General features: G+C 29.5%; 1 protein-coding gene across 2 annotated transcripts in view; it reads right to left on the bottom strand.

The window, feature by feature from the left end:
• LOC142331286 (uncharacterized) overlaps window positions 1-16,398 on the bottom strand; it is a 119,421-nt gene that overhangs the window by 2,702 nt on the left and 100,321 nt on the right. For both annotated transcript variants that reach the window (XM_075377080.1, XM_075377081.1), the window contains exon 4: window positions 9,671-9,854. In XM_075377080.1, coding sequence (XP_075233195.1) covers window positions 9,671-9,854 — 184 coding nt within the window. The remainder of the gene's footprint in view (window positions 1-9,670; window positions 9,855-16,398) is intronic.

Raw genomic sequence — 16,398 nt, 5'->3', positions numbered from 1 at the left:
ATATATCTTATTTTAGAATATATTCTATTTATTTAATTCTTGCTGCAGTAATATATTTTAGTCCTAAAAATTTACATCAAACAAGTGACCTATCAAAGAACAATTTCTAATACAAAATAAAACAGGATGGAAAAAAATTAACAACCAAGACTGAATTTTGCTTTTTTTTGGTTTAAATGCATAGACAAACTGCAAAAAGGTATATCAAAAATGTGCAAATACCCAGTTACAATTTGTATAGTTTAATTTTTAAAAGAAAAACATATATATACGAGTATTTGTATGCAAGATTTTAGGACATGTTCTACAAATGAAAATAAACAAAAACATTTGTATAAACATAATCCAGAAGAGTTATAGCTTGTGAAAAATTTTACCCTGATTTCTGCTTCAAGGATAAGATGAAGCCATGAAATTCTTGGAACTTAAATTAAGATAAATTTCATTTTTTCATATGGTTTTTGATTGAAAAACTGATTAAAAGTCCCAAAACTGTATCTCCAGTAATTTTTGAGAAAAATATTTTAAAACAAAAAATTGGTGATGCAAAACATAATTTTTTAGGTTCAATGTAAAAATTTCATTAAATTGTCAAGAAATAAATAAAATTTAGCAATAAAATTTGAAAAGAATTTAATTTTGAGAAACTTTATGTGAGAAACATTAACTGAACATAAAGAAAATTTAAGAAATTTTTTTTAATTAAAAACAAAACTGATTAAAACATAGTAGAAAAATACAGTAAATTTCTTACTGAAGAGTTTTCAGAATTAAATACTTTAAGGCAGTACCCCCGGGGGGGGGGGCATGATAACACTAAATGGGGGCGCAAGCATATTGAAAAGAAATTATTATTAAAAAAATTAACATAATAAACAATAAAATATACAATTATACTGATATAATACACTTATAAATAGGATTGTATCAGTACTGCACAATGTATTTAATAATTAACTTATCAATACTAAATTAAAAACAAATTTAATAATTATTAGTGACTTCCTTGGACCTGCCTTGCAGAGTAAATTTTTTTGAAGGAAGGTTTAATATTAGAAATAGACACAGAGTGTCTATTTCTATGCCTAATATTAGCATAGAAAATGCTCTTAATGGCTTAAGATGGACATAAATTTTATAGTGTATTTCTTTGATTCTTAGTATGTATTTAGGTACATTTTTATTTAAGATAAACAGATCAATACATTTTTTTATAATACGTAACAGAGATAACCCAGAAAACAAGATTAAGATCAAAAACCCATTATAAAAATGTTAACCCATATGGGTTAAAATTATTAAATCAAGGTGGCCATTTTGAATGCTAAACATTCATCACCATCATAAGTAGGCACAGAGGAAAATTAATATATATATATATATATGCATAGAGTGAGCAACTTAAATCCGAACTGAGTCAGCTATACTGCAGTTATTTGAGTTTTATTTTAATGCAGCTACTGCCACTGCTACTACACTCACCATTAGCAGTGTATGTTAGTACTCTCATCTCCTATTATCAGTTATAAATTGTTCAAGCCTCAGTGGAGTATAGTTTTATTCTGTACCGTAGTATTTTTCTAAAATGTCTTATTCAAATTACGGAAAATGTTGCTATAGTGGAAGTTTATTTGCGTTCTGGATCCTTTAAAGAAATATGTCAAATATTCATGGAAAAATTTCCAAATGTCAAGTGTCCCAGCAAAGAGTATCATATAAGAATTTGTTAAAAAATTACTTTGTTCAACAAAGGTCAGTTTCAAATGCAAAACAAAATAGGCAACCTTCCATTAGTATGCCTGAGCCTATAGCTGATATTCAAACAAGAATTTCTGCCAGTTTGAATAAATCTTTACATAAGTTATCCCAACAGAGTAGTGTAAAATACTGTCGTGATGCTTGTGGCTCGATCAGGATATTGGGAGATTGACAATTTAGAATGCTTGTATAATGACAGTTTATTGGTTTAAAAACATTAAATAATGACAATGGTAATAATGTGACAATAATAAAACAATTAATGAAAAAAGTAAATACACAAATATTAATCATAGTGATCACAACCACAATAAAAATCAGAATAATAGTAATACTGATAATAATAATAAGCGACAATAATCAAAAAACTAATACATAACATAATCAAAACAGTAAACAATCATAATATTTCACATCAAATAGTCATAAATGTCAATAATAATAATAATACAGAGATTATACACAAGACAGAGTTTAAAATAATCCTCAGGATTTATTCCAGGTAGATAAAAAGAAAACCAGAATTCCGACCCATTAATAAAACATAACCGCTAGTCTTAACACTTTTAACCACTAGTCTTGTATTAATAAACAATAGTATACTAGATAAGACAAGTATAAAGTTCACTGCAAATGCCTTTGTTGCCCACCAATAAAACTACCCAAACAGTTTATGAATGAAATTTAGTACATTATTTCTTTCACTTATAGTTTTACAGTAACTCACAGACAGTATTTGTTGTTTACTGGAATTACTTGTGGCATCACCTTAATCATATTACACTTAATTCATACTGGAAATTCGCTCCTTCACTATCCTCCCCACAGAATGCCCTTGCTGACTGATGTCTTGTAGACTGAAACGGCCAACTCTCCTCGCTGGAATGATGTCGTAATGTCTCACTCGACTGGTTCACAGAACTTTGCACAACTCATGTTTCGCAGTCTCTACTCGCAAAACTGACATCGCAACATCTCGCAGTCCTGTTATCCTTACTAAAAGGGTTCTTTTTAGTTCCTTTCTGGATTCCTACAATTGTTATATTTTCTAATACTTTCATAATAATTGGTAGGAATAAGTTACTCAGGCCCTCTATACCGGTCTTGTTGCAATACACATCTTGCTGTAAGACTCTTTGTGATTTAAATTTGAAACCATATTGTGCAATAACTATGCAACAATTTAAGAAAGTAGAAAACTGAAATGTCTTAATTATTGTGAGTAGCTTCTAAAAAATATTGCTAATGGAAAAGATAGACCCAATGTTGCATTTCATGGTTTCATTTATCTGGATATGTTAACTCGTACATTAGGTATTGGATGACAGAAAATCCTTACCAGATGATTGAGCAACCACTTCATAATTAGAAAATGAGTGTATGGTGTGGTTTCTGATGACTGTATTGTTGGGGCCAATATTTTTTGACCAGACTATCAATACAATGTGTACGTGCAATTTTTGTAGAATTCTATCCTCAGTTAACAAATCGTGAAAAAGAATGCAGCTTCTTCCAATGAGGTGGAGCAACATGTCATACACAAACGATTCACTAGCATATGTTCATGCAGCATTTACAAAAAAAAGAAAGAAAGAATCGTCAACAGATTGCTGCGGCTTCTGTGTTCCTCAGATTTGTCTACTTGCAATTTTTTCCTTGGGGGTATTTGATGGATAGAATTTATGAATCGAATCCCCATAATATCTGTATCTCAAGGTGAATGTATCTGTATCTATATCTACTGAAGGTGAACATTCAGTAAGAAATCTCCAACAACATTTTAATTCATAACATATTATATTGAGGTGACCCTCAAAAAATCATCATTGCATAGAACACTTACTTCAAAAATGTTTTATAAAAAAATTATTTTAAATATGTAAAATTTGCTAAAGTAAATAGAGAATTTAATTTATATTTTCATTTAAAAAGAATAATGTAAAAAAAATGATTTTTCTTTGAGTAAGATTTTGAGATATGTGACCCATAGTGATCATATCTCCCACCACTTTGACTGATTGTAACAAAAATTAAATGCCTTCATTGCTGCATATACAAAAATCATCGCACCAAATTACATCCAAATCAGTTTCTTTCAGTGCGTAGATATCAACCAAAAGCGAAGTCAATATGCACACAACCATCTGGAATTTTTCTGCGCTAAGATGACAAGCTGTTGATGAAGGGAAATTTTTTCTGAACTTCCTGCATATTTTCAGATCTCTACAAAAGTCTGATCTTCTGTCACTGCTTTGTAATTCTTCTCACCCAGTGCTTGGTAGACTTTTTTTATAGTGGAAAGGGTAGATGTTTTCTGGTGGTGTTGGTAGATGTTTTCAGTTGTTGGTGTTGAAGTTTAGGAGTTCTGTCGGTTCTTCGCAATTTAGCAGTTTGATGAAATGCAGCTATTATGAACAAAGTTTCTTTTAAACAAAAGTGTATGAGCTCGAAAATTTAAGTGATAAAAAACTGAATAACACATTTCTGAAATGATAAATGTATTATATTTCCTAAAAAAAAAACATTAACTTTAATTAAAGAATATTGTACACTACACTACATGGCCTCTTTATGGGCTCTTCCTACTCTTAGTAACCAAGCAGAAATTTTTACACAACAATCACAATTGAGTATTCACAAAATTAAATCTAGCAGTTCAAATAAGACAATGTTTTAACCATTTGTTTGAATTGGTGGACACAATTCTGTTGCAATTATTAATATCAGTTAAGGATTATTAGATAATATTAATCATTAAAGATTATCTAATTTAATTAATGTCAGTTAAGTAGTGAATGATGCTGCAAATGCTGGAACTTATATGTCTCAAATAATTATTTCCACATTAGATTTCCCAAAGCTCCTGGACATACAGATACAAGTAAGCATCCTTTTTTTATTTCCTAACTAATAATAATGCTACATTATTGTGATTTGTTTCATATTTATATAAGTAGGTGCAAAATATTTTAAATAATTCTTTAATTATCAAATTGTTATTGATTAAAGTTCAGTTATGTTTTCTATCATGCAGGCAACTAATTGCTGATCAATTTTACTACATCGCATTAATGCAAGAAAACAAATCTTAACATATGTTCTTTTAGAGATGAACTGTAAATTAAATTTTGCAACTAAGTACATTTTTTGCTGATAAATTTTCTTGATTTTCACATTATAAAATGTAGCATACTTAAAAACAATTTCAAAATAAACAAAAAATCATCAGTGACAGATGTACTTATTTGTAAACTATTTAACCTCAACTTTTGAAACTATGAAAATCAACACATGTCACTTTAAGACCACATAGACACAAATGTATAGTAGTGGACCAAGTTACTCTTACTAAATAAATTTAAAAAAATAATAAAACAAAAACACATCCCACAAATATTCACAACAGGCTAATAAAAATAAAGGCTAATAAATAAAAAAGCTTATATAGTATATAGTTAGTTTTCAGTACATAAATAAATTAAACTGTTCCCACTACATAAATCTTTAACAAATCTACATAAATTTGTCAACAAATATACAAAATGATACTCCAACAAATATGTACTGCAACAAATGGGATGGAGTCACAAACAAAAAGAAAATAAATGCATCGGAAGTCAGTTCCTGCCCCAGAGACCATAAAAATCAATGATGCACAGCCAATTAATCAAAAATAGAAGGTAGGCAGTAATCGGTCCCCTAGGACCCACATGTAGTGCATGGCTACCTGGCCTTCCTCAGCAAGAAAATTCAGGGATGCACCAGTATCGGAGTCCTGTTTAGCCAGGAGATGAATCCTACTGGATCATCCAAATGTTGTGGTCTCAGAAAGCTAGAGTAAGAACTAACTTTGCTAGACTTCAGAAAAAGAAAGGATGGCCTTAAGGGAAAGCCTCAAAGTATGGTTTGTTATACTAAATAATTTAATTTTATTAAACACTCGACACCAGAAATGCCAAGATAGGTAAGTGATAGGAAGTGTTGACATGTTATTTTATTTGTACGAATAGCATGCAACAGTGAACTATATTTTTCAACAGTCTGATGATTCTATAATATCTTCTGACACAGAAGCACCCTGAAATACAAAAGGTGTGAAGTAGGATAAAATACTAATGGCCTTAGCAGTATCCGTAGTTGGTTCCCACAGATTACCAAAGTTAATAACATTATATGCAGTGCTCTGCATATTGTAGATATTTTTTGTAGTCTAATAACTATCACAGTAAATTCCAATCAAAATACAAAATAATAATAATTAAAGAAAGCCTTCAATGAGTTGCATAACTTTCCTGACTTCACCCTTGATAGATTTTTATTTCAGATACTTCATAGTGTTTTTAAATGTTAGTAATTTAATTATGCAATATTTAGATTACAGTTGTGAAAAAGATTAAAATTTTGGTAAAAAAATATGGGTTCAATCTGACACCTTGAATAAATGTTTTTTTTTTTTGTTTTTTTTTACCCTAATAATTATGATGTATTAAAAATATAATTGGGAAAAATATAAATTCACAGTAGACAAATAAAAATCTAAAAAAAAAATAAAATTTTTTTAGTAAACATTTGGGTCCCTTCTGACTTCCTTCCACAACAGCTACCTCATGTAACATTTCTAATAATAGCTACAACTTGAAAATAGTTAAAATATCAGAAAATTATGAAATTTAAAAAAAATTCTTGATTAAGATCCCATGGACCCAATTTTTTTTAAAAAAAGTTCCTATGTCATTGATATTAATACTGGATAAAAGCTGAAAATTAAAATATTCTTGAAAAAAAACTGACATTGATAAGCATTGGTTCTACTCAGCCCCTTGTTTTTTTTGGGACTTAAAAGTTTATTTATTGTAATTACTTCAACAAACTGAATTACTTACACTGTAGTACAGTGCAATGTTTACAATTCAACAAGGCTATGAAACCAAAGCTGGGATAAAAGTAGCCAAAACTTTTGTGTCAAATTTCAAGTTTTCAGTCAATGGACTATTGAATTAGAAGAAAGTGTTCTAAATCGTGTGGAAGAATCCCCTGGTAAAAGTATACGTTCTCTGCGAATACAAGAATGTGTGGACCACGTGACTGTGTGGCAGATTTTAAATGGTAACTGTCTTTGCCCTTATCATTTGCAGTGCATACAGGGGCGACTGCCAATGATTTTCCACATAGATTGGCTTTCTGTAACAGGTTTTGAAGAACATTAATTGAAGACCCTTTATTTTAGCCAAGGATTCTGTCCACAGGTGAAGCTTCTTTTAACAAGAATGGTGTTTAAAACTATCACTACCAGCATATCTGGAGCAATGAGAATCCTCATGGTACCTACCAAAGTAGCCATTAACAAAGATTTTCCCTGAACATATGAGCAGGTATTTTTAATGACTACCTTTTGGATCCTGTCATTTTACCAAATCGTTTAAATGGAGAAAATTATCTTGCTCATTTGACCAAAAACCTTCTACATTTGTTGGAAGACCTACCTCTACAATTAAGAGAAAATATGTGGTTTCACCATGATTGAGCTCCAGCACATTTCAGTCAGTTGGTATCAGATTTCTTGTATGAAACTTTCCATGAAAAATAGATAGAGGGCAGAGCCCTGGCCTGCCCGATCACCTGACTTAAACCCTCTTGACTTCTACCTGTGGGGCCATTTGGAACATATTGTTTATTCAACTCCAATAATCAACATTGAAGCTCTTCAACAAAGGATCCAGAATGGATTTCAAGAAATTAGGAATACTGCTGGGATTTTTGAATGATTAAGACAATCTCTCATAAGACTTGAGACTTGTGTAATTTCTAATGATGAACACTTGGAGCGCTTATAACTTTTAACAATTGTTAACTGTTAATTTAAACAAAAAAGTACACCTAATATTCTTCAACAATTAAGGAAGGATAATCACAGGTAGTTGTTTTATTTTTTTTAATTATTAGGTTTATTATTGTGAGAAAATGATTACTTAATTTGATACTAATTTACAATACTAGAATTAACAATTAATATTTAATCGGATTGAGTGTCAAATGGAGGACATGAAAATATAGACACAACAACATTAATTTTCTGCCATAACTCGGCTATTTTTAAACTGATTTTAAAACATAAAATGTCATTTTGTTCAACATAAAGGCTTAATATTTTATCAATAAATTTTGATAAAACTAATATTTATGGAGATATAATGGATTGAAAAACAAACATGGCCACCATATTGTATTTTGCGAAAGTATTTAAGTCCTGATTTTTTGCTAACTTCAAAACTTTATTACCAAGACACTTACCAAATATTTACGTGATTCCTCTATCCGAACTTGATATATAAATTTAAATTTTTATGTAAAAATAACAAAATGGTGAATAGGGGAAGAACAAAGGAGAAATTGCCATTTTTCCTAAGGATATTTTTTGTTTAATTTTACAAGTACGTAGAATCCAAAAACGTACAGCCAGCTCACCATTTTAAAGACACCTGTATATTTATAAACCTAAATCATACAACAATAATAATAAAACTTGTCAACTAAACATTAACTGAAAATAAAGGGCAAACATTAGCATGTCATTGAAAAAGAAAGATCACAAGTGTTATATGTCAAGATTATTGAATGTCAATTGAAAGTGTTAATTTTTAACTCATTTTGGTTCAGTGCCACTACAGGATTTACATATAGAACTAAGAGTATAAGTTATGATATAATACCACCAATAAACATGATTCAGTTAACTGGAACATACATAAACACAAGTATAATCATATCTCATTAAAAAACAAATTTTGAATCACTAGAATTCAATGTCATTTTTTTAAATACGAAAATAAGGGTTTTATTCTAGGAATTTTGTTTTAGAAATATTATTTTTTATGATTTTGGTTTCTTTCTTTCTTTTATTTTGATGTCCTAGAATTGATATTACATTATCGAATGATATCTATAATATTTATCAACTCATGCTTATCAGTCACAAATTCTAGCAATTAAGAAAAATTACTGACAAAAGACTACTACTTGGGTTAGGTTTTAGACAAAACACCAGCGACGTAAATGAGAAGAAAAACATACCCTTGAATTGGTATTTTGTATGCAACTACATCTATTAACAATTTTTTCCCCAATAAATGTAGAGCCCACTGGGCTGGTCTAGTGGTTAACTTGCCTTCACTAATCAGTTGTTTAACAGTTGATTTTTTAAGTTGAAGGTTCTGAGGTTCAAATCCTAATAAAAGTTAGTTGCTTTTATACAGATTTTAAACCAGGTAGTGGATATTGATGTACTTTGGGAGATGGTAATTAACTACAATAGTCAGCCTTAGTCTGTACAAGACAAACACCTCATTTAAATGCCATACATAGCATCCTCATCTCATTTATTGGGGCGTTTGCTTATTGTTCACTATTTGAACAGACTGCAACATACACTTTAGAAAAAAAAATGTAGAGATTAATGGCAAGAAGTATAATTCTATAAATATCTATTTTTCATTTATTTATGTAGAATGTAAAAAATAATAGGGACTATATATTACTAGAAGTGCAAAATGTAAGGCTTGTTTGATAAATAATATGAGATATACTTCAAAGTTCGACTGACAGTAATTTGGAAAATTGCCAAAAGTATTCATTAAAGATTAAATTTAAAATAGTTTTTGTGTTCATTTATCTATAAATGAACTCTACTAGATATTTATCACTTAACTGTCTTTCAAATCATCTTCTCTCCTACACTGTCAGTCGCATCTCATAAACAAATCTGGACAGAATAATCAGTACCAGAAATTTAAATGGTAAAGTTATTTACCATCTAAATATCAAGCTCAATAAAAAAAAAAACCATTGTAAATTAAATCTAAAGGTGTGACAGAGGTTTTTTATTATAGATTAAACAAACTTTGACTAAACTTACTCGCACACTTCATAGACAACTTGTTGCAAAAGATCAGGAAATTTTTGAACAATAGTGACTGGCTGTCCAGAGGTAAGTGATACACCATACATTGGGGCTGTTGTGTTGTATCTTGTTTTGCACAAGCGTGATGGTGTGGCTTGGCAAACTGAATTATCATTACGTGCACTGCCAAATTCCCTGCCTAAAAATAAAAAATAAAAAAATTATCATTCAAAATTCCTATAAACTAACATCCTCATAACTGATATGTTTTCCATTTTCAAAAACTAAAACACAACAAATCTCAGAAAACATAAATTAAACAACATTGCACCAATTGCTTTATTTTCCACAACAAATATTCTACACAACATGATGACCTTCATGTTTGTCCTCTACATCCACTATTCTAGCTAAAACCTTTCTGCAACAAATAGAAAAATCAACAAATGTCAACAACCAACATGATCACAAAGTAATACAGTGGCACAAATGAGACCATTTTACTGTATTGAAGAGACACAAAACAATGTGAACAACTGTCAACATTCATAAACAAAATGTGCCACAAATTCAACCTTACAACTGAAAATGAATATAATAAAAAAATAAATTTTCTAGACTGACCACTATAAAAAACAATCAACAGAAATATGTTTTTAAAACATACAGAAAAGCATATATAACAACGGCCTATTCACGACAACTTTAATAATCTGACAATCTGACCACAAATAAACGTTGCTTTTGGAAGAAAAATTAAAAAATTTGATTTCTGAAAAACTTGAAAATCTCAATTCATATCTTTTAATTTTATCTAAATTGTACACAACATTTAAAATATGTATTTATTTTGTTATTCAAAAGATTGAAAGTCCTACTATGTAACAGCTCAACAAGCAGAAAAACTGCCAGTGAAATTATAGGGATTACATTTCACTTACGATAAACTGGACTAACAAACATAATTCTTCACAAATTTCAGTTTCTAAAAAATTACAGAAATAAATTTCTTGCGACGTCTACCAATTGATTTATTGGATCACATATGAGAAATAACACAGTATTTTCTACCATTTCTAAAACCAACTATAATTACAGTTCTTCAAATTTTCATTGCTGCAGATAATAATTAAAAAATATAAAAAAATTTCCTCGAACAGACTTATCAAAATAAAGAGCATGTTATAAATTGTTAACTGTTAAGGTTAAGTGTACACTCAAAGTTTTTAATATGGTAAAGAATACTAGTTCTGACTTTCATGTACACCAGACTACACTGAAATATAGGAAATAATTATTTGAATGCTCATTTTAAATAAAAAAGCATGCATCAATCTGAATATTGTGAAGGCTTTAAGATTTTAAGATTCATTAAAAACATTTTAGGGTATACTATGCTAGGAAATAATCATTTAAGCAATACATTAAAAAATACATAAGCTGTTTAGGGTGGATAAGTGATTGAAAAATGGATTTTAACTATAATTTTCACTTATAATATTGAAAACAGAAAATTTGGGTTAAGGAAATAAATACGGTAACAGACAAATCAGAAGTGAGACAAGGAGAGAATCATTAGATGTATCTGTTAAGTCTGAATGTCATTAAATTAAGAAGTGGACAAAGATTGCATATAAAATTATTGGATCAAAAAATTTTATAATTAAATCCTATAGTCTAGGAGTTTCAAGCTAATACTAGAAATTCTATCACATAGGGATGTAGACACTGGGATTTTATACCAATTGTGAAACTCATAAGAGAAGAAAAGTATCATTATTTCATGTATAATTATTCATTGTTGGAATATTGGACAGGGAAGATTTGAGATTACTTGAGCTGTTTTAATTCTTTCCTGTTTGGCTCTGTCCCATATTGATTACATTAGTGGCCAAAATAAAAGTTTCAGTATATTAATTATTTTTATTATTTCTACTTTCTTGCCTAGCACTATAGCAGAACTGTAGCTATAGAAGGGAAAGTATGGTAATCGCTCCAATTTGGGCATATGCAGTTTTCACTGCATCTTTACGTTTTGACACCTAAGGAACCCAAAAACCCGGATGGAAATTTTCCAGATGTTCATATGTATGTGTGTGTTTGGTGTTAGGTGACATACCCTAAATCACCTTATATCTTTAGAACTACTCTTGACCAAACTTGGGCAGAATACTTCTATATATGGGGCACTAATGGCATTAAATTTTCAACTTAAAACGTCAAGAGGGTGAGGCTGTAAAACAAGGTCACCCTCAGTATCTCGAGATTTTGCCTAATTAAGGTTTTATTCTTAGGTACATTTGTTAACAATTAAAAATTAATAATACAGTAAATATTGTTTATAGTGACCTCTAAGGGACCGATGATTTTAGGTTATTACAACCGATAGTCGCAGTAACCGATATTTAGGTAGCTTAGTAGAACTACTTTAATATGCCATCTACACAGGTATTGTAATATAGTAAAATAATAATCATTAAAAATAATAATAATAATTTATTTCAGTAATAAAGAAATATAAAAAAACAAAAAATATGTAATGATAAATACAAATAAAATAGAGTAAAAGAAGATATAGAAAAATTGTAAAAATTATTTTTTCTGCAAAAAGTCATTTATTTTGTTTTGTTTCGAACATTTTGTGTTGTAATACAGTTTTTGAAGGTTCGTTTCTAAATCAAAACACACTCTTTCTTCATTAGCAATTTCTGTAAAACTGAGAAACCGGCAAACGGTTTTCATTGCCACTAAAATTTCTGGAAGATTTGGTGAGTTGATGTCTTCATCATTGTTGCTACCATTACCTTCGTTGTCATTACCTATGTTCCTGTCTATTTCTGCTAGTACTGAAGCCACTACATTGTCATCTATTACAGTTTCATGCGTTTCTAAATCTTAGTCAACTTCATGACAATCTTCAAACAATGCTTTGATAATGATTGGTTTTGCAGGCTATTCCACTAAAGTGCATTCTTCAAGTGCAACATCAGTAACTTTGCCAGCTTGTGGTAAAAATCCTGCATGTCAAAAGCAATTTTTTTACAGTTAGCAGAGAAACCTTATTCCATGATCTTTCTAACATAATTATAGCATCCAGAATTGTTATTTGCATACCCTTTTTTTGATCTAAATCCTGTATCAGTTGTAAAATTTGGTGCTTTTTGTAGTGGAGTTTTATCAACTTGAACACGCCTTGATCTAAGGCCTGTAAGACTACTCTTGTTTTTGGTGCACGAACACTAACTTTATGCAAAAAAGAATTTCAACGTGCGGATGAGCCAGACAGTTGTCAATGAGCAGCAGTATTTTGTCATTTTCAACCTTTAATTCAAGGTCCCATTTTTGTAACCAAGACGTAATCACTTGTCATCCAAGCTTGTCGAATGAACTATGCCTTCTTGGGCAATGTCCTTATTAGTTTTACCTTTCTCTAACCGCTAGATATTGTGCGCATTTTCCTCTATCATGAATGTTTTTTTGCAAAATAATAATTAAATCAGTATTAAATGAATTAGACAGGATATGTAAAATAAAATACTGTACCTGCACGATATGATATGCTCACAGCAAAAGATTAATAACAACTGAATTGGCTGCTTCAGTTTACAATACTCTGGTACAGGAAGAAGATAAAAAAACAAGAACTATACATAGTACATATGCAGTTAAAAAGGAAAAGGTGACTCATTTTAACCATCAAAATATTTCTGTAGCTACAATGTAGATAATGACAAGTCACTTCCGTCCATCATTATCGCAATAAAATATTGTATTGCAGTAGAAAAAATAAGTCATAATAACCGACATGTCACTACAATCAATGTAATTATAAACAATATACCTACTGTATTTATGTATTAACAGCCACAAAACCAACCAAGAGACAAGTTTACTATATCACCACTATAACCGATATGTCATTATATCTGATGTTACTATAAACAGTACTGTATCTACAAAAAAAGTTTTTTGCAAAAAATGCTCTGAATAAACTAGTGGCTAAGTGGTATAGTATGTTATTAGTACCCTTTCACCACAAGGAGCACTAGTGCAGCACTTACATACAATTGCTGTAGTCATCTTCTATGTTGTAACATCACAGGTGAGCAGTAGAATTAAATAAATGAGTAATATTTAAAGTGTAAAAAAATATTTCAAGTGGCTGCTAGTACCACCACACCTGTGTGAATGAAATACGGTATGCGCAGATGCTTTAGTTAGAATCATTGAATTAAATAAACAAAAAATATTATATTTAAATAAAATGATAAATATTTTAAATTAAGTTATGTGTATATAAGCCTTGCATCAGAAAAAATTTGTGTGGCAAGAAAGCCCTACAACTGTGTTGTCAGCATTTTTTATTTATTCTTATACACATTATGAATTTATCCTTGTATTTATTTTTCACAATACTGAAAGGTTTTCATAAATAAAAATCTAAAAAATTGAAAATCCTCCAAAATTATCTTTATATTGACTATTAACTGTACACCTGCATTAAATTTTGAAATAAAAATATAAGTCTTAATAACAAAGAAATTCATTTTTAACTGTTCACAACAGATATGCATTACTACTACTACTACTACTTATATCTAATTCAAACTACTTCTAACTATCAAATACAGAGCTTTTGTCAAATTTTTTTTTAAAGAAGAATAAACTAATCTAACCCTCTATCTATGTACAGATACTTAATAAAAAAGAAAGCAGCTATTAAAAAAAAATTGCTGAAAAAACCTTATAGCATGTAAATGAAACAAATAAAAGCCTATGAAAATTACACGTACTTCCCACATTAAATACAAATTAATCAACTAACACAATTTAAAATATTTATCACATTTTGAACAAGAACACTAAATTCTTTTAATTTAAAATATAAAAGAAATGTTACTTAATGCACAAAAAGAATTTAAATGAACAAAAACATTGCCACTCTGAACAGCTGAGTATTTGAACAATATCAAATTTCATAATCCATCACAAAATGGCAGCAAATGTGAGACAGAAGTATCAGTTTTGGTAATGATAAACCGTAACTGAATAAAGCAATCAAATGAAATAGAAAATTAGCACCCATGGACTAAAATCAAAAAACCAATAAAAGGTTTAAAAAAGAAGAGGAGATAAAGGTTTAAAAGTATAAAAATGGGAATCATCAGTTTCTTTTGTAATACTGTTATTAGTTTTGAACAGTCTGTTTTTATTTCTTAATGGTACACGTATAAATGGATGAGTGTGTGGATGGAGCAAATAAACATACTAACTTTATTATAAGATTTAATTTTACCTGGGCTAAATCCTGACAACCTGGCAGATGATCTAAAGGATACACTAATAAAGGATACATTTCTGCTTTCTGTTTGGACTCCTTACAATTAAGCTGAATTATTTGTTTTTTCTTTTTAATGTTTTACAGATATATGGATCAACAGACAAAACTTCAAAAATAAATAACTCATTCTCTAAGTACAGAATCTAACAAAAAGAAACCCAAAAAACATAGTGCCATATAAAATTTTATGAGAAACTATTACCAGTAGAGAAACTGATAAGTTAAAAAAGATAATACACACTAATATTTATCTTGCTTTATTGATTTTCATAAAAATTATAAACATTTCTTTTTTTCAAGAAAACTTTTGATATGAATATAATTTTAAACAAAATTAAAAAAAAAAAAAAATTGGAATAAAAATTATTCACAAAAATATAATTACAAAGAATTTGTCCCTATTCCTTGTTTCTTCGGTTTAAATTCAGTTATGATACCTTAAAATAATTATTTATAAAATTTGCCTAAAAACATTGGCGGCTCGTAGCTAAAATTAGTGGGGGATGCTGCTCCAGAAAATTTTTTCTGGGCCTTTTCAAGGCCATGATTAAAGTTTTCTGTAAAATAAATCAACAAAAAAAATACAAAATGAATCAAATAGAATAGCTGGAAGCAGGATAATAATCTAATTCTACACTTTATCACATTCAAGAATATGGATACATGGCTTTTAAGCACAACACACACAGAGTAAAAAAAACTACCTTCCACTAGCATGCCAGGGTCAGCACTGTGGGAGCGACAGCGCTCTCTCTCTTGCAGCCTTGCATGCAGCATGTGCACAACAGCCAAACACCATGCTGCTGGAACTGTGAAGCACAGAGTTTCATACAAAGATTTTTGTATCGTTTTCATAAACTGGCGGATGGCTACTGACATTAAGCTTAAAGGTTATATACTGTACAAAGAAAGAAAAAAGGACTCATTATATTAAATGTTATCAGTAATATCAAGTGGAAATAGGGGGTGCTGCAGTTCCACAGTGTCTATATGCGAGCCGCCACTGCTTAAAAAGGACTACATTCATGTTAATTTGGATTTAAAAAACAATTTAGATTTCTGAAATTGTACTATAAGTTGGAAGAGTGTTTTTTTTTCAGTTAACTTATTTTTAAGATTTTTATTTTTTTTACTACTATTATTCTATTACTATTTTTTGTTCTGTTTGATATTTTCACCTCTTTTCAGAATTATACATTATATTAACGTTTCATACATTCAGAATTGTTATGCATAATTATTTTAGATTTTATATTGTTAAATTTTACATAATATTCATATTTTACAGTAAAATAATATAGTATCTCCTAGACATAAATATTTTTAAATAATAAGTGGTTTATGGCAAAAATAAAGTAAATAATTGTAGACTAGAAAAAAAAATGCATTCATTTATTTCAAG

Source organism: Lycorma delicatula, chromosome 10, assembly GCF_047948215.1.
Source record: "Lycorma delicatula isolate Av1 chromosome 10, ASM4794821v1, whole genome shotgun sequence".
In the NCBI taxonomy this organism is placed as follows: Eukaryota; Metazoa; Arthropoda; class Insecta; order Hemiptera; family Fulgoridae; genus Lycorma; species Lycorma delicatula.
Note: the sequence above shows the minus strand (reverse complement) of the source record. Positions and strands in the feature narration are given on the sequence as shown.